The following is an 18,132-nucleotide window of genomic DNA, read 5'->3' on the forward strand; positions in this document are numbered from 1 at the left end:
CAACACTGAAGTAAACTATTATTTCAATGCTGCTGGAACTGCTTGGGACCCAGTTAAGTTCACATATGCGAAAAGTTTGAATGCAAGAGAATAGAAAGCAGACTTGCAGTCTATATGTTGGACCCAGATATTTCAAAAGCTTTAGCTGCCAAATATATTGCAGTCCACTTATGTTCCCTATACACCAAATATCTGTCAAAGACTTTGCAGGTGAAGTTGGAAAACCAAAGTGCTGACCCAGGTGCAAGAACAGATATTGCTTTAACAACTGCAATGAAACATGCAGATACTATGTTTGTACTGTTCAGACGAACTATAAATGACTATTCTTGTTTCTAACAACCCTGGTATTAAATTTATATAAACATAGATGGCAAATATTATCCAAGAGAAGAATATTCTACAGTTGAGGATATGAGGTCATACAACTTGACATTAGATGCTATGAACTTTAACAACAACTTCACAACAACCATTAACCTGAAATGCAAAGTTCTATTATGCCATATGTGAAAGTATGGACTCATACAGGAGGTCAAAAAACTCAAATATACAAATGGAGACCGTTCAAACTTTTGGCTTGGCATTCCATTTGCTGACTCAGAAGACTTTATGGGTGGTATTTCAACTGTTGGTACAGTTTCAAATACAATATACTGGGTGACAGAGACGGTCCAGATGAATTGAAACAAAGAAGTTTACAAAACCAATAGCACTTTTCACGGAAGATGCTCTTTTGAAGATTCGTTCGATGAAACCTGCTGGGGCTCCTCAGATTGGTATAACGACAGCTTCCATCGAGCAGATTTTGGCAGCAGAGTCAGTAAGTTGTTCTTGAACTGACTTCTCTCCGTCAAATATTGACAGTACGCCAGTTTTGACTAATATTGTATTATAAACTTTCCTTAGTATATCGGTCAGTTTTTGAAGTTATATTTTTGTCAACGTCAAGAACTTTCACCATCTCGGTTATACCAACTTTCTTTGCTTTATGAAAATATTTAGGTTCAGCAAAGACTGCTATTCTATAACATTTTCCATTGTTTGTGTAAAGAACTATTCTGTCAATGTATTTGTATTGTTTGTGAGTATAAACCTTGTTTTGCTTCAATTCGAAAGATATCCGAATACGTCCATCTTTTTATTCTAAATAAAATGTCATTTCCGAAAAATAGAAGCATAAGTGTTTCAAAAGGTTTAATGGCGGTGGCAGATGTGAAGTTAAATTCACCAACTCAAACAAACAGTCAAAGTGTTGTTGTCAATGTCAAAGACAGAGATGTTGAAGTGGGGAAACCATACGAGGCGAAGATGGTATAACAATTGTTCCTGTAAAAGAACAACCAACATTCCTGAAGTTAGCAGAGACTTAAGTTCTGTTGCAGATATTCGAAATTACTACATGCAACTGAAAGATAAGCTTAAAACTCAGGAGAAGATTTGTCTAAGCTTTAGGTATAATGTTAAACTTGGTCGAACACAACCTGTAAAAGTGAACTCATATGTCATCGCACCTCGTGAAATTTTGAAAGAACTATTGAAACTTTTGACAGAGGCAGACGATATAAACATCAAAGAAATAGAACCCGACATTGCTTGCTGTGGTGTTTCATATAATATCATGACAAATATACGTTATGAAAGGAGGTGAAACTGTATGAACTTAAATATAGTTCCCAGACGTTTATAAAAATATTTGACGACCACAACATTTCATTAAATTTATTGCTAAGTAAATGGCAGAAGACATAGTGGTTTTATACTATTACGACTAAAAACCCTGAGTCATATAATTCATAAAACAAAACTTACAAAGTCCTCAAGGACGATATTGTAAACTACCTTAAACACGATGACGACTAAAGCCTGTTTTGCCTCTTTTGACACCAGAAGAATTTATTGTTTGATAAGGTAAAAAATACTTCTTTGAAGATATACTCTATCAGATATACCACCAACAGGTTTGTTGACTTATTAATACTTTAAGGACGGATGTAACATGTGCTGCAACTAGAGCAGTTTCATTATGTTTGGATGTCCGACTGAGTTTAGTATAAACGATATGAGCTATAATACAAAACTTATATCTGGTTTTTACTACCAACAGTTTCCTATAACAGGAAAGGTGTCATACAAGGTCTATCCGTTCATTGACTTTAAGTACACCTATTTTATATATTGTTTCAAACTTAGGTTCAAAGTGCTATTCGAATATCGACAGAAACTACTATGACCAAAAGATACTCATGCGTATAACAACACATTCTCTGGTGGTTTGCCTATTGTTCATTCGAATGCAGGAGTTTTCAGCTTTAGTAAACTCAAACACTTTAGCAAACATAAACTACCTTAGTCGACGCAAACTTTGTTCCTGTAAAACTTTTATGTCCTATGTATTTGTCAATGACGGCAGAAGTGTTTCGAATTGGAAGATGCAACTGGTGAAAGTATTGTATTACAAGAACAACTTCAACAACAAATAGCCAAGAACAACAAATGCAACAAATGGACAATGCAACAATAGCTCAAGAATAAAAAAATAATATTTTTTTTATTTTTAATAAAATTGTCCCAATCTCTCAAGTATAACAATTGGTAAAAAAGTTGAGTCAATTGGAGAAAGTGCTTTTTCTGGTTGTTATAGCTTAACTAATATTACAATCAAAACAACAAAAAATATCACCGAATCAATCGCAGTTAATGCATTTGATGGCTGCTTAGTTTCTTATTTATTTTATGAAACTACAGAATTCACATTAATCAGTTTTGATGGATTCCAAAATAAAGTTCAAGCAATTAAATTTAACATTTCAAATTCAAAATCAATTAGAAAAATTCAAGAAATAACATCATTGCCATCTTTGTCTCATTTTACAAAATTAAAATATATCATAATCCAAAATATAAATGATTTAACAATCCCAGAATCTTTTGCTAAAGGAGATGATATTGAAATCTTTATTGCCAACAATATAAAGTATATCGATCCATATGCATTCAAAGATTGTTCTATTAGCAAATTCACATATCTTGGAACAGACAAACTTGAAGGAAATTTCCTTAAAAACGCCAAATCGTGCCAAGAAGTAATAACATCTTCAGAGTATAATTATAATAAAATTGGCGGAAAAGCAATTAATCTCAAATTTAATAAAGTAACTGGTAAATACGAAAAACCAAATAATAATATCGGTAAAATAATAGGCATTGTTGTGGGAGTGTTAGCTGCTCTAATTATTATAGGAGTTATTGGCTTCATTATATACAAGAGAAAATCTGCAAAGAAAGCTGACAATTCAAATATTGATGAAGAAGAAAACAATATTGTCGCGGAAAATCCATAAATTGAATGATCATACTTATATATTATATTTAGTAAAATTTTTAATTTTAGTTTTTTTCTAAATATACATAAAATATGAAATTCTAATACAACCATTATATCATACATGAAGTGTATTATAATAACACACTTTGGGTTTGAAACATTTTCTTTCATCTACTTTTGGGACAAATGAACTATATTACCACACAAATACCGTAAAATGGAGTTTTGAAGTAAATATAGTTCTTTTATCCTAATTGATTGTTTAGAATTCTAAATTGTTAACAAATATGATTTGTGTTATTAATAATATATAATCAATTTGGATTATAAATACCTTTAATCATACAAGTGGTATATATGATGAAATAATGATTTGTTACTGATCATATATTGAATCAACTAGAGTGAAAACTAGATGCATTACTTTCCTCATCTATTGATAACCTCAATTAGTTTGAAGATCGATCCCAATAATTCCCAAGATTATGGGAAACTGAACAGGTGGAGAAATGCTATTATTGATAATATAAACAAACAAAATTTTATTAAATAAAACAAGTTACAATTCATCAAATTGAGGATTATTTTCATTAGATGAAGATGTTTCATTAGTTCCAAGAACTTTCTGCAAATATTTTTTGAGTTTTTCTTTTTCAATTAAAGGAAAACTCTGAGATCTGTAAACTAACTTCATTAATTCCTGAGAAACAGCCTTTCTATCGAAATCTGGCTCTTTAACACTCAACTTCTTAGAGCCACAAATATTCACAAACCTAATTAAACTTTCACGATTGAAACCTTCTCTGAGAGAGTCATCATCACGCTTATTACGCATGGGAAAGATCCTTACATGAGGGACTCCTTCCATAAACGGAAATCCCCCTTCACAGCTATTTTTTGTGATATCAATATATCCAAATTTGAGAAAATCTTCATTTGAACACTCAGAAGCAAAGTTTTGGAATACAGGGAAGAAGTTTGCACAATGTTCGCAGCCTTCTCTTGTATACAAAACAATGACATCTTTTTCTTCATCATTTATGAAGTTTTTGTAGGTTTTTCCAACAATTTTCTGCAGAGTATTGTTTATTTCTGGTATAGGTTCTGATGCAAAGACGGGTTTGAGTTTTTCATTTCTGATATCTTCCAAAATTTCTTTAAATCGAGATATATACTCGGTAGAATTAAATTGTTTTGCGAGAAAATCCTTTGTAAAGTAATTGGAAGTCTCGTAATAATAGTTTTGTTTCCAATTAAAAATAACAATGTTTTTTCCTCTTTGTAATCGATAATGAAGGGTCTGTTCTGCATAATTAGTGAATCTTGGGCCAAGGTATCCAACAACAAACTCTTCATACAAAAGACCAATTTCATAAAGCGTTTCTTTCATTTCTGGAGAATATCTGTTTGAAGAAATGGCAACAAAGGTCTTATCTTCATCCATTATGTCGGAATATCCGATTTTTCTACAAATAGGAATAGAATTTCTTAGAAAACTGGAGTGTGGTAGAATTTACGAAAAAGTGACACTTAACCTTAAATTTTCAAACACTATTTTTTGATTGTATTTTGTTATTTATATATGTATATATTTATATATGTATATATTTATATATGTATATATTTATATATGTATATATTTATATATGTATATATTTATATATGTATATATTAGTAGTATATAATGCGGGTTTTGTGACTTTTTTTGTAAACGTAAGAATTCATACAATATCGAGTGATTTTGTATCATTTTTTTTAACATATGAAGTAAAAAATGTATGATTCTTACGGTTTTTATTCTTACGTTTTTGAATAAATCAAGATTTAAAAAATTTTCAAAATTGTAAGACATTTAAAAAAAAAAAAAAAAAAAAAAAAAAAAGGTAGTGGGGCTTCCAGGGGCTGCGCCCCTTCTAGCCCTGAAGATGTTTAGTATAAATGAAGTTTTTATTCGGTATATTCTGAATCTTGAATGTCTTGGAAATTTTCTTCTTCTTCGCTCTCTGAGGTGAGGATTTCTTCGACTTCTTCTTCTTCGCCATTGGGAGCAACAAATCCTGCGATGAAAACTTTGTATATACCTTCTTGAGGAGTCTCTATGATGAAAGTCGTATTGTTGAGGAAATGGAACTCGACATCTTGAACAAATTGGCAACTGCTGTGTGTGAATTTTGCAATTGTGAGAGGCTTTCCTTTATAGCCCTTGGGAAAGCTTGAGATAGTTACTGTTCCTCCATATGGAACTCTGGCAGGAATATCTAAAGCAACAGTTGTTATAACGTGGAAATTGTCTTGAAATTCTGGTAAAGGTTCAATGCAGTATAGTCGTTTTGACTGGTTGTCTTTTGTGTAGAAATATAAATAGAATGACCTTTCACCATGTTCATTCAATTCTTCCAAATAATTGTATGAATTTGGATATAAACGGACAAATTCAGCAATTTTAACTTCTTGTAAATGCTTCTGCAAGTTCTTTGGAAACAAGTGAATGAACTGGTCAATAGCTTGCAACGCTATGAGATTGGCAGTAACGGGTAAATATGAAGCAAACATGTCAACAAGTACGCCAGGGTCTTTGATTTCGTTTTCAAGAGGCTGAATGGCATCCATGACAGCTTGAAACATCTCGTTATAATCTCGATTGTCTTCTGAACCCCACTGTTCATTTAACTTATCTAACAATTCTAACCTTTTCTTTGCGTATTTTCTACGAACTTTCTCTGAAAGAGGAGTGTCGCTATCTTGTGTGTCTTGAATTTGAGACTTAAATTGTTTGCTAAAGGCGAGATATCGTGTTTGCGACCTAGTGGTCATTGCAGAATGTGTTTCTGTATGTTCGATTGGATGTGTTTCTGTATTTTCGGGTGGTTGTGTTTCTGTATGTTCGATTGGAGTCTGATTGGTATGAACTTCTTCTGAAAATGCTTCTGTTCCGATAGTTGTTGTTGCCTGACCTGTTGGCTGAGCTGTTTCTTTGTGCAAATGCATATTGTCCAACAATTGTCTTGAATTGTATGAGGAAGTTGCTTTGGTATTATAGGAGGTCGTAAGGGTTTTGAGAATGGTGAGACATAAGTTGTAGGAACTTTAACTGCAGAGGTAGTCGACGAATTGTTTGCGACACTTTTTCTTCCTTCCATTATGAAAAATGAACTGTTTTTTTCGGACTACTCATAGAAAAGTTTAAAATAAACCGTTTTCGTCAACGGTAACCCCTCTATTTTTTTATTTTATTTAATAGTTACCGTTGGCAAACCGTTCCATCTCAAATATTGAATGAACTATAAACGTTTTTTGTTTTCTATATATACTTTTTTGTCCAACGGTAAAACTTTTTACACAACGGTTTTTGAGAGTCGTCGCCGTTGACTTTTTTGTAGAGCACTCAAAATAGTATAACTTTGTCCGGACAAGTAAGGGTCTATCGTCGCTACAGGAAAAGTTACAGGCGTTCCAAGGAAGTATACTTTGAGAAGCCTTTTCCCCTTATAGAATGAGATAGGACGGTTATTTTACAAAACTGACAACACTTTGACCGAGTAGTTTTTTGTGCTGAACAAAAAGTGTCATATAAACATCTGTCAAAAACCGCTTTTTAACTTCACTTAAAATGCCACGTAAGCTACGTAAGAATATACGTAAGAGGAAGGGAGCATTGAAACATCCAATAGTAAAACTGACACCACAACAACAGTTGCAACAACAAATGATGAATGACCCCACTATGTTGCAACAAATGTCAAGCAACCCTATGCTTTTAAACCGAGTTATTGGTGCACAGAGTGGAGGTTTAAGAGCGGCACTTTTAGCGAAAATGGCAGGCTATGGTGGAGCTGCAGACGGAACAGCTTATAACCCTCAAAGTCAAATGAATTTGAGTTCACTCAAAAATCAAATAACAGATGTCAAAAAGTCAAACATAGACATACAGAAACAAATAAGTGAAAACGAAAAGAAACTAGAATATGACAGACACACAAAGAAACTCAATGAGTTAAACGTAGAGAAAAAGAAGAAAGAAGAACAACTGAAAGAACTAAGTACAGAGGAATATGCGAAAAAAGTGTCAGAAAAAGCAGCAGAAGTAGCAAAAATGGAACAAGATGTTATAAATTTGAAAAACCATACTACTCAATATAAAGTACTGAAAGATGAAGAATAAAACAAAAAGCCCTGAAGACATATATGGATAGCGATGAGTATAAAAAAGAAGTTGAAGCAAATGTAAAGGCAGAAAAACTTTTACAGTTGCAAAACCAAACCGTACAGTATGAAAACTTAGCACAAGAAAGTAAAAATAACGACGCAGCCATGCAAAAGGCAATGAAAAGCGCAGAATATATAAAAGCTAATAATGACTGGTTAGATGCCCAAGCCAACGCTAAAGCAGCCCAACTTATAGGGTCAATAAGGACAAAAATACAAGCGGATGAAGACAGTTCAAATGAAGCTTTAATGAATGCTGACTTTAAGAACGCCTTCGAAGCTCTTCATAGTAAGGTGAAACTAGTGAACGACTTCTCATCTGGAAAGAAACTGAAGTCTGAAGGTTTCGACAAAGAGTTAAGAGAAGTAGCACAAAATATGACGAAAATAACAGATGCAGCAACGAGACAGGCAGTTCAAAGTGCCTATGACGCCGTTAGAGCAACTGTTGTGGAAAGTCAAGAAAAAGAGTTACAACAGACCAAAACAGACCTAGTAAATGCTTTCTTAAAAACGAAAAGTCAGGTAGGACATTATGCTGCAGATGGAACATATGTGCCAGCTGGTGGAACTTATATACCAGCTGGTGGAACTTATATACTAGCTAGTGGAACTTATATACCACCAAACCCTCCAAGAGAAGCACCTGCACCAGGACTACCTAAAACATTTACATCGTCACATGGACACAGACACAGGCATGCACCAAAACCAACACAACAACCAACAGTTCAAAACACTGCACCACAACCAACAGTTCAAAACACTGCACCACAACCAAGTTCAAAATCCAGCACCACAACCAACAGTTCAAAACACTGCACCACAACCAACAGTTCAAAACACTGCACAGCAACAACCACAAACAGAGCAAGGACATAAAAGAAGTAGAGAACAAGGAAACCAAGAATTCTTAAAAATGCTTAAGGAAGAATGGTTACCCAGATACTCTTGACTTTAGTGACAGATATAAAGAAGCTATTAGAAAGTTCAAGGAAGGAAATACTGACCCGAACCTATTTAGCTTTATGGTTCAGCACCAAATGGGATATAATTTCAAACCTGGAAAATACAAGCTCGCTAAGGGATATGATTTAATAGCATATCATCCAAATGACATGATGAATTTACTCCGAGATATTTGGTGTCAGAGCTAAATGATAATTCAACTCTCTTCATGAAACGCGTAAAAAATAGAGACGGAACGAAAGAAGAAAGGTTTATGAGTCCGGATGACTTAGATAGGGAACTTTTAAAAACGGTCTCGGAATATATGAAATGCCAGCAGATGAGGTACAAGAAACTCCACAGGAAGAAGTTCAGATACAACCAGACATGGAAGAAATAGTTCAGCAACAACAGCTAGAAGAGCCTGAAGGAAACGAACAAGTCCCTCCTTTGGAAACTAACTTCACAGAACTAGATGAAGATTTGGAACAGCCGAAAAATCTTGACCCTCAACAAGAGTATGCGGAGAATATGGAATCTTTCCAAGAGTCTAAGAAAAATTCGCTGACATAGTAGAAGAATATCGAAAAATGTTCGCCGACATACAAAAGACTCCAACATCAGATGAAAATATTCAGCATAGAATGGAAGTACTGAAAGAAATGTACACAAATACAACAATCCTTTTTACTTACGAGCATATAACGTTCAATCTTTGGATGAACTCGGTGAAAATAAAAGGTTAAATTTCAACAAAACATATAGAAATGAAACATTGTTTAAAGTTCATTCAGAACCTAGCCAATATGGAAACAAACCTACTTTTGTTTCTGCAGACGATGGAACTACAATGAGATGGGGTCATAAAGCTAATCCGGATAGGTGGTTCATAAACTTACAACCACAATTCCAAGAAGTTGTAGACGCAATGGAAGTGAATGGTGAACCAGATATAGCTGGTATTTTAAGCGCGGCTTTAATGCCATTGAAAGATATGAAACATGCAGATATTTTGGACCAGTATGAAATGAACATGGCTGATGGAAATATAACACCTGACGTTCTAGAACATTTATCTCAAAGAACTACACAGAACCATAGAGATGGTATATTTGGTGAAGAGTTTAGAAAGAAAGTTAGGGAGAGAGAAGGAAGAGAACCTATTGTACATGACCTTGCAAACGAAAGTTTACAAAATGTCATAAAAACTTACTTTGCAGACAATGAACTGAGAAGGGATGAATATTTAAGAAAACTCAAATGGACAGTACCAAATGAAATGTTAGTATTGAAAAACATGTTCCTTGACAAAATAAAACCAACTACAGAAATAAATGACGAAAGACTGAAAGATTGGGTAAAAGCTTTCCCATTCACAAAAGATATTGTTGGTAACATGGAAAGAAAACCAGAATGGCTACAAAAACATATATTTGGAAACGAGCTTATTCCATATGGACAAGCTATATTTGAAGAGCTTGAACCGGAAACTCAGGAAAGAGTCATGCAAACAATAAGCGAAGACTCAAATACAAACTATGACAAAATCTTTCTAGGATATAGGTTACCTGAGATGGGCGACCAGAGCCCAAAGGCAAAAAGGACATGGGAAATTTACAACATACTAGGTGAACATGAGGCAAAGATGCAACAAAACTCAGTCAGGAAGAAAGTAAAGCTTGGTCGGAGTGGGTTCTATTATGACACATAAATCCAACTATTCTATATTTTTACCCATATAAAATGTACGCCGCTCAGAATATAACGCCAACAGTTTTGGATGCCATGAACGGAAATGTTTCCGAATGGTATAACGAATGCGACAATGCCATTAGAAGGTCAGAAATAGTTCCTGGAACTTACGAATATACAACTGCTGTTTCTTATGGAAACGTAGGTGAGTTTGGAGAAGGTTCTTCAACAACAGTAGATATTGCTTGCGACAGGTTTCACATATTTCTATTGACAACTCATTCTTATACGTGGAACAAGACATTGAAATAAAACCTTCTGCCAAGTTGTCTGACAAGAAAGGTTGCAATGGAATTTTCTATGTCGGATACCAATATGCTCCAGAAGTTTTCATGGGATATAAGATATATTCTAACTCTGACTTAGTCCAAACGGTAACATGGGCAAACTATGAATGGTTCGCTTTGAGAAACTCAGTACAACCACAAGCTAGAGAACAAACAGACCAGTATGCAACTATTGAGAAAATAAGAAGACTTGACCCTAACGTTCCAGGAGTTTATGTTAACCTTTCTGGTTCAGATGGAAATGCTGCCACTAAAGTAAAACTGAAACTTAGAGTTCCTTTGTCATCTTTCCTCATCTTCAGGTTTTTAAGATACTTGCCAAACTGGGCAGGAAAAATTTCTATCGAACTTACTCCAAGCAAAAATAACTTAGTCATTGCACCAACACAAGACCCATTCACTCTTACTGTAGCTGGAACTGGTGGAGCCAAGTTCTGTGACTTTTGCAAAGAAAGTTGACTTAGACTTTGGTTTCTCAAACTTCAACACTGAAGTAAACTATTATTTCAATGCTGCTGGAACTGCTTGGGACCCAGTTAAGTTCACATGCGAAAAGTTTGAATGCAAGAGAATAGAAAGCAGACTTGCAGTCTATATGTTGGACCCAGATATTTCAAATGCTTTAGCTGCCAAATATATTGCAGTTCCACTTATGTTCCCTATACACCAAATATCTGTCAAAGACTTTGCAGGTGAAGTTGGAAACCAAAGTGCTGACCCAGGTGCAAGAACAGATATTGCTTTAACAACTGCAATGAAACATGCAGATACTATGTTTGTACTGTTCAGACGAACTATAAATGACTATTCTTGTTTCTACAACCCTGGTATTAAATATCATATAAACATAGATGGCAAATATTATCCAAGAGAAGAATATTCTACAGTTGAGGATATGAGGTCATACAACTTGACATTAGATGCTATGAACTTTAACAACAACTTCACAACAACCATTAACCCTGAAATGCAAAGTTCTATTATGCCATATGTGAAAGTATGGACTCATACAGGAGGTCAAAAAACTCAATATACAAATGGAGACCGTTCAAACTTTTGGCTTGGCATTCCATTTGCTGACTCAGAAGACTTTATGGGTGGTATTTCAACTGTTGGTACAGTTCAAATACAATATACTGGTGACAGAGACGGTCCAGATGAATTGAAAGCAAAGAAGTTTACAAAACCAATAGCACTTTTCACGGAAGATGCTCTTTTGAAGATTCGTTCGATGAAACCTGCTGGGGCTCCTCAGATTGGTATAACGACAGCTTCCATCGAGCAGATTTTGGCAGCAGGTCAGTAAGTTGTTCTTGAACTGACTTCTCTCCGTCAAATATTGACAGTACGCCAGTTTTGACATAAATTGTATTATAAACTTTCCTTTAGAAATATCGGTCAGTTTTGAAGTTATATTTTTGTCAACTCAAGAACTTTCACCATCTCGGTTATACCAACTTTCTTTGCTTTATGAAAATATTTAGGTTCAGCAAAGACTGCTATTCTATAACATTTTCCATTGTTTGTGTAAAGAACTATTCTGTCAATGTATTTGTATTGTTTGTGTGTATAAACTTGTTTTGCTTCAATTCGAAGAGATATCCGAATACGTCCATCTTTTTATTCTAAATAAAATGTCATTTCCGAAAAATAGAAGCATAAGTGTTTCAAAAGGTTTAATGGCGGTGGCAGATGTGAAGTTAAATTCACCAACTCAAACAAACAGTCAAAGTGTTGTTGTCAATGTCAAAGACAGAGATGTTGAAGTGGGGAAACCATACGAGGACGAAGATGGTATAACAATTGTTCCTGTAAAAGAACAACCAACATATCCTGAAGTTAGCAGAGACTTAAGTTCTGTTGCAGATATTCGAAATTACTACATGCAACTGAAAGATAAGCTTAAAACTCAGGAGAAGATTTGTCAAGCTTTAGGTATAATGTTAAACTTGGTCGAACACAACCCTGTAAAAGTGAACTCATATGTCATCGCACCTCGTGAAATTTTGAAAGAACTATTGAAACTTTTGACAGAGGCAGACGATATAAACATCAAAGAAATAGAACCCGACATTGTTGCTGTGGTGTTTCATATAATGTCATTGACAAGATATACGTTATGAAAGGAGGTGAAACGTTGAACTTAAAATATAGTTTCCCAGACGTTATAAAAATATTTGACGACCACAACATTTCATTAAAATTTATTGCTAAGTAAATGGCAGAAGACATAATGGTTTATACTATTACGACTAAAAACCCTGAGTCATATAATTCTATAACAACAAACTTACAAAGTCCTCAAGGACGATATTGTAAACTGAACCTTAAACACGATGACGACTAAAGCCTGTTTTGCTCTTTTGACACCAGAAGACTTTATTGTTGTGAATGGTAAAAAATACTTCTTTGAAGATACTTACTCAGATATACCACCAACAGGTTTTGTTGACTTATTTAATACTTTAAGGACGGATGTAACATGTGCTGCAACTAGAGCAGGTTTCATTATGTTTGGATGTCCGACTGAGTTTACTATAAACGATATGAGCTATAATACAAAACTTATATCTGGTTTTACTACCAACAGTTTCCTATAACAGGAAAAGGTGTCATACAAGGTCTATTTCCATTGACTTTAAGTACACACTATTTATATATTGTTTCAAACTTAGGTTCAAAGTGCTATTCGAATGTCGACAGAAACTACTATGACCAAAAGATACTCATGCGTATAAACAACACTTCTCTGCTGGTTTGCCTATTGTTCATTCGAATGCAGAGTTTTCAGCTTAGTAACTCAAACACTTTGCAAACATAAACTTGACATTAGTTGACGCAAACTTTGTTCCTGTAAAACTTTTATGTCCTATGTATTTGTCAATGACGGCAGAAAGTTTCGAATTGGAAGATGCAACTGGTGAAAGTATTGTATTACAAGAACAACTTCAACAACAAATAGCTCAAGAACAACAAATGCAAAAATGAACAAATGCAACAAAAGTCAAGAATAAAAAAATAATATTTTTTTATTTTTATAAAAATGTACAGAATAGATGTTTCAGATTTTTATGACTTCCAAGCATTCAGAAATATGTGTCCATTTCGAGACTATAACAAAGCAGTCGAGAATTTGAAACGTTTAGTCATTTATGTTGACTCTGCCCCAGAATGTTATGTTATGAAAGAATGGGATGTTGTCTTTAACAAACCAAGAGCAACAATAGTGTTCAGAACAAGAATGTAGACAGAAACTTAAGAAAATAAAAGTTGTACAAGTTGGAATGAAGATGTTAGATGCTTGGGATATCTTATTGTCAAAGTTAGAAGATTTTTCAGTTCGAGGTATAAAGTTCTATACACCTTCTCCAAACTTCTATTCTATCTTCACTGGATATAAATACGAACAAGTAGAATGGAAAGAAGTATTATAGAAGCTTGGTTAGACCATGTCAAAGAAATTATATGCAATGGAAACGAAAAGGTTTATGAGTATATCTTATGTTGGTTTGCAAATATCTTACAACATCCAAGTGCTAAAAATGAAACTGCTCTCATTATAATTGGAAAACAAGGAACAGGTAAGAAACTTTCTTTACAGATATTTTGTGCAAACTGTTAGAAGGTTATTCGAACCCTAATATGACAAACTTAGAAAACATCTGCGGTAAATTTAACTCTTCAATAGAGAATATGAAACTTATAGTTTGCAATGAACTTCAAAGTATAGATACAACAAAAGTTTTGAACTCAGATGCTTTGAAGAGTCTTATAACAGATAAAGTTGGAGTTGTTGAAAGAAAGTATAAAGACCAAAGAGTTTGTGAAAATGTTGCAAACTTCATTATGGTTTCAAACAATGCTGTTCCGATGAAGTTAGAAAGTTCTGACAGAAGATATGTAGTTGTCAGAACGTCAGAAGCTCATATGCAAGATACAGAATATTTTGACGACTTAGCAGAAACTTTGACATCTGACTTTTACAACCACTTGTTCTCATACTTTATGACATTAGATATTTCTAAGTTCAATCCAAGACAAATTCCACATACCGAAGAGAGACAAACAATGTTAGAAGCAAACAAGAGTGTTTATGAACTGTTCGTAGATGAAACTGACTTTGTGTCATTAGATGAAAGGTCATTGTACGATTCGTATAAACAATATTGTCAAGAATATGGTTATATGGCAGCGTCTAAACGTACATTCTTGGCAAACGTCAAAAATCTTTTAGACATACAGAATGGTGTATATACAAAGAAAAATTTTTCTGAGTAAATTTTTAAAAAAAAATATTTTTTTATCCGATAGAAAAGATGACGAAATTCATCTCAGTAAACAAGTACATGACAGAAGTCAAAGATAAGTTAGCTCCATTCGCATATTTGAATGTTTACTTCTACCATTTTGAAAAAGTCTACATTTGACAAAGTTTGGAACATCGAACCAGTTAAGTTTGCTATTGTTAGAAAAATGGTGCAAATTTGAAGACTTAGACATAGAAGGTTTGTTGACAGTCAAAGAAAATTTTGACAGAAAGGTTCTCAAAACTTAAGAAGGCAAAGCATACAAACTTGTTATACCTTATGAACCAAAGAAAGCAGACGACTATGAATATTATGAGTCTAAGATAGTTGAAGTTCAAGGTAAATTGGGTAAAAAGATTTTAGAGTCTAAGCCAGTGTTTGCCCTAAAGAGGAAGAGAACATTGACATTGACCCAGAAATGTTCTAAAAATAAAATTTTATTTTTACATGTCAATTCTTCTCTGGAATTGGCTCTGGTTCTTTCTTCTCTTCTTCTACTTTCTTTTCTTTCTTTTCTCTCTTCTCTCTTTTCTCTCTGGTGGAGTTATGTCAAACTTCTCAGAACCATATTTTTGTAAAAGTTCTTTGTCCTTTAATAGCTCTTCTATTCTGTTTTCTATTTCATCTTCAAGAACAGCGCATGTGTCTTCTTTGCATTCTAAGAACTTTTGTTGGACTTCATCTTTCCAATCGGCGTCATCTCTGTCAACAAGTCTGTCATTGACAAATTTTAAGACTGCTCTTTGTAATGTTTTATGGTTCTTGTCATATTCCCAGAAACAGAACTTTAGAACAAATTCACCTTTCTTGTTTACACTATGTAAGATTTTATGGTCGACAGATGTTTTGCTGTCGAAAAGTTTGTCTCGAATATAGATAGCGAAATCGCTAGACATTTTCTAAAAGATAAAAATTTTAATTTTTCTAAAAATATGTTAGAAAAAAAGTTTGCTGACATTGACAAGAAATTTGAGAATGTTTTAAACAAGAACAAGAGAAGTTAGAAAATGCTCAGATAAAGCCTATACATGACAAGTTCTTATTTGCTCAGAATGGTATAACAGGTCTAATTGCACCACCTGGGTCGGGTAAGACTTTCACTTATCTTAAAATGGCTGCACAACAACAAGAACTAGATGAGAAAAACCCATTCTATGAGTTAGTTGTCATTTGTTCGACTTCTGGTCAATTTGACCAAACCGTCAATTCGTTCAAAGATATTATAAAGAAGTCTAAGTTAGTATGTATAAAGGATACTGAGTTGTTAGATTGGATAAAGAAGTACCAAAGAAGAGTTTTGAAGTATAATGCTATAAATGAGTATATAAATTCTAAGTTCAAAGACCCAAATGAGGAAATGCAGAGAATATTAGAGAAGAAACACTTCAGAAACAAACAGAAAGAGATAGAATACATTTCGAAGAAATTGCAATCTTACGATTGGAAGACTTACCCTACAGATGTCTTCTTATCTTAGATGACTTTGCTTCTCATCCTTTGTTAAAGAACAGAGAACAAGACATGTGTCGAATTCTTAAGAAGCTCAGACACTTTAACATTTCAGTTGTCATTTGTTACAGACAGCAAGAGTTTAAGTAAGGATGTAAAGAGAATACTTACTGAATATATACTTTTCCCGGATTGTCCGAAGACGATTTCATGGAACTTATGAAAGAGTCCATGGCAGGTAAGTTTGACAGACATGAACTATGGGAGAAGTACAAAGTCATACAAGACCCTCATACTTCTTTCAGAATTCATATCTACGCAAACAAAGTTCAAATTGTAAAAAGTCAAGCGTAAAAATGTAAGTGTTTTAGTCTTAGTCTGTTGTGGTTCTGCAGCTTTCGGTTCTTCTGGCTTTGGAAGACATTCAGGAAGAGGTACGTCGGACATTCGTTTGTGTCCTGTCGGAAGGAAGGACTTTTCCTGTCGGAAGGAAGGACTTTTCCTGTCGGAAGGAAGGACTTTTCCTGTCGGAAGGAAAAACTTTTTCTGAAGTTCGACCAAAAAGTTCTCAATTTTCGAAAATTTGAATGGTTTACGGACGAACAACAGGAAATTTTTTTCCAGTTGTCAGGAAATTTTTTTCCTGTCGGAAGGAAGGACTTTTCCTGTCGGAAGGAAGGACTTTTCCTGTCGGAAGGAAAAACTTTTTCTGTCGGAAGGAAGGACTCGGAATGCCAGAAGGAAGGACTCGGAATGCCAGAAGGATTTGACAAGACAATTTACCTTATAGAGCTACCTGAGCCATCTGAAGTCAAGCTTGAAAAATAAATGGTTCATTTACTCTGCTTGTTTGAAGTTGTCAAAATACTCTGTTATTTTTTCCTTTAACAATGGCAAATCTTCTTTGAAGGTAAGTATTGTACAACCTTTCATATCATAGTGTGTTTGAGGTAACGTATCTTGAACTATTTGTTTCACATCTTCATTCGGTGTCATTGAAATCGGTAAGTTTTCGCGATAGAACCAATTTCTGTCAGATTTGTAAATCTTAGCAAGGTCGTAAAAGCTTTTGTTGTTTCTTCTGACTTTCACAAAAGACCAAAAATAAACGCTTTACATGTATTTTTCAGCAACTTCGTCAAATAATTTTATAGCACTATCTATCTCATCTACTTCAAACGTTTCTTTACCTTTCGTGGGAGCACCATACATTTTCTCAAACTTTTCAAGTAGTTCTGTTTCAGCAGCTCTCATATCGTTAACAAACACAACCTTGACTCTATTGACTATACTGTCATATCTTTTAGTTATATTATATGTTCTTCCTATCTTATATCTCTTTGTATTGAAGTCCTTCGGTTTCTGAACGATGTAAAGTAAGCCTTCACTGCAACGTTCCGTATCGAATGAACCATATGTTATGAAGTTATATCCAACAACTGGGTCTAACCATAACAAAACTATTGGTATAAGACTTTTGTCGATGAGATATGCTGTAGTTCCATAGAATCTTACCGATATCAAAAGCTCAGGATTTCTTGTCAAAATTTTCTGAGTTGAAGCATTTCTAACCCAGTCCTTTGCTCTCTTTCCAGATAGTGTTAGAATGTCTGACAAAGAATATTTGTTGTATTTCTTTGAGTATCTTACGTTTAAATCACCTATTCTAACCATTTTGGTGTCATTGTCTATCTTTTTAACTGTTTCAAACTCAATGTTTGTCATTTTCTGTTCTTACATACAAAATAAAAAAAATATTTTATAAAAAACTAACTTTTTTTCTATCTTGTATAAAAGATATGATTTCAGGGATTTTTTGACGAAGAGTAAAAGTTCACTTCGTAAAAAAAATACA

General features: G+C 34.1%; 4 protein-coding genes and 7 pseudogenes across 11 annotated transcripts, besides 1 other annotated feature; 8 read left to right on the top strand and 3 right to left on the bottom strand.

Moving 5' to 3' along the window:
• Window positions 1-2,564: 2,564 nt before the first annotated feature.
• On the top strand, window positions 2,565-3,344 carry TVAGG3_0454820 (regulation of response to stimulus; the record flags this gene model as incomplete). Its single annotated transcript, XM_001295772.2, has 1 exon — window positions 2,565-3,344. A coding segment is annotated over one exon (780 nt), but the record flags the coding sequence as incomplete, so codon positions are not given.
• Window positions 3,345-3,887: 543 nt separating this feature from the next.
• On the bottom strand, window positions 3,888-4,830 carry TVAGG3_0454830 (intramolecular oxidoreductase activity, transposing S-S bonds; the record flags this gene model as incomplete). Its single annotated transcript, XM_001295773.1, has 1 exon — window positions 3,888-4,772. One exon carries the CDS (start codon window positions 4,770-4,772, stop codon window positions 3,888-3,890), a length of 885 nt encoding a protein of 294 aa, XP_001295774.1.
• A 352-nt stretch (window positions 4,831-5,182) lies between these two features.
• Window positions 5,183-18,132: part of a mobile genetic element that runs on past the window's edge.
• TVAGG3_0454850 (uncharacterized protein) lies at window positions 5,276-5,662 on the bottom strand (the record flags this gene model as incomplete). The annotated part of the gene is made up of 1 exon (XM_051234787.1): window positions 5,276-5,662. A coding segment is annotated over one exon (387 nt), but the record flags the coding sequence as incomplete, so codon positions are not given.
• TVAGG3_0454860 lies at window positions 5,823-6,468 on the bottom strand (annotated as a pseudogene). Its single transcript has one exon. A coding segment is annotated over exon 1 (646 nt).
• On the top strand, window positions 6,939-7,292 carry TVAGG3_0454870 (protein of unknown function, DUF4106 family; the record flags this gene model as incomplete). Its single annotated transcript, XM_051234788.1, has 1 exon — window positions 6,939-7,292. A coding segment is annotated over one exon (354 nt), but the record flags the coding sequence as incomplete, so codon positions are not given.
• Window positions 7,913-8,881, top strand: TVAGG3_0454880 (annotated as a pseudogene). Its single transcript has one exon. A coding segment is annotated over exon 1 (969 nt).
• TVAGG3_0454890 lies at window positions 9,611-10,193 on the top strand (annotated as a pseudogene). Its single transcript has one exon. A coding segment is annotated over exon 1 (583 nt).
• On the top strand, window positions 10,226-10,737 carry TVAGG3_0454900 (annotated as a pseudogene). Its single transcript has one exon. A coding segment is annotated over exon 1 (512 nt).
• TVAGG3_0454910 lies at window positions 11,083-11,827 on the top strand (annotated as a pseudogene). The gene has a single exon. A coding segment is annotated over exon 1 (745 nt).
• Window positions 12,201-12,657, top strand: TVAGG3_0454920 (annotated as a pseudogene). Its single transcript has one exon. A coding segment is annotated over exon 1 (457 nt).
• Window positions 15,761-16,305, top strand: TVAGG3_0454930 (annotated as a pseudogene). The gene has a single exon. A coding segment is annotated over exon 1 (545 nt).

The sequence above is a fragment of the Trichomonas vaginalis genome, chromosome V, assembly GCF_026262505.1.
Source record: "Trichomonas vaginalis G3 chromosome V, whole genome shotgun sequence".
NCBI classification, from domain to species: domain Eukaryota; phylum Parabasalia; order Trichomonadida; family Trichomonadidae; genus Trichomonas; species Trichomonas vaginalis.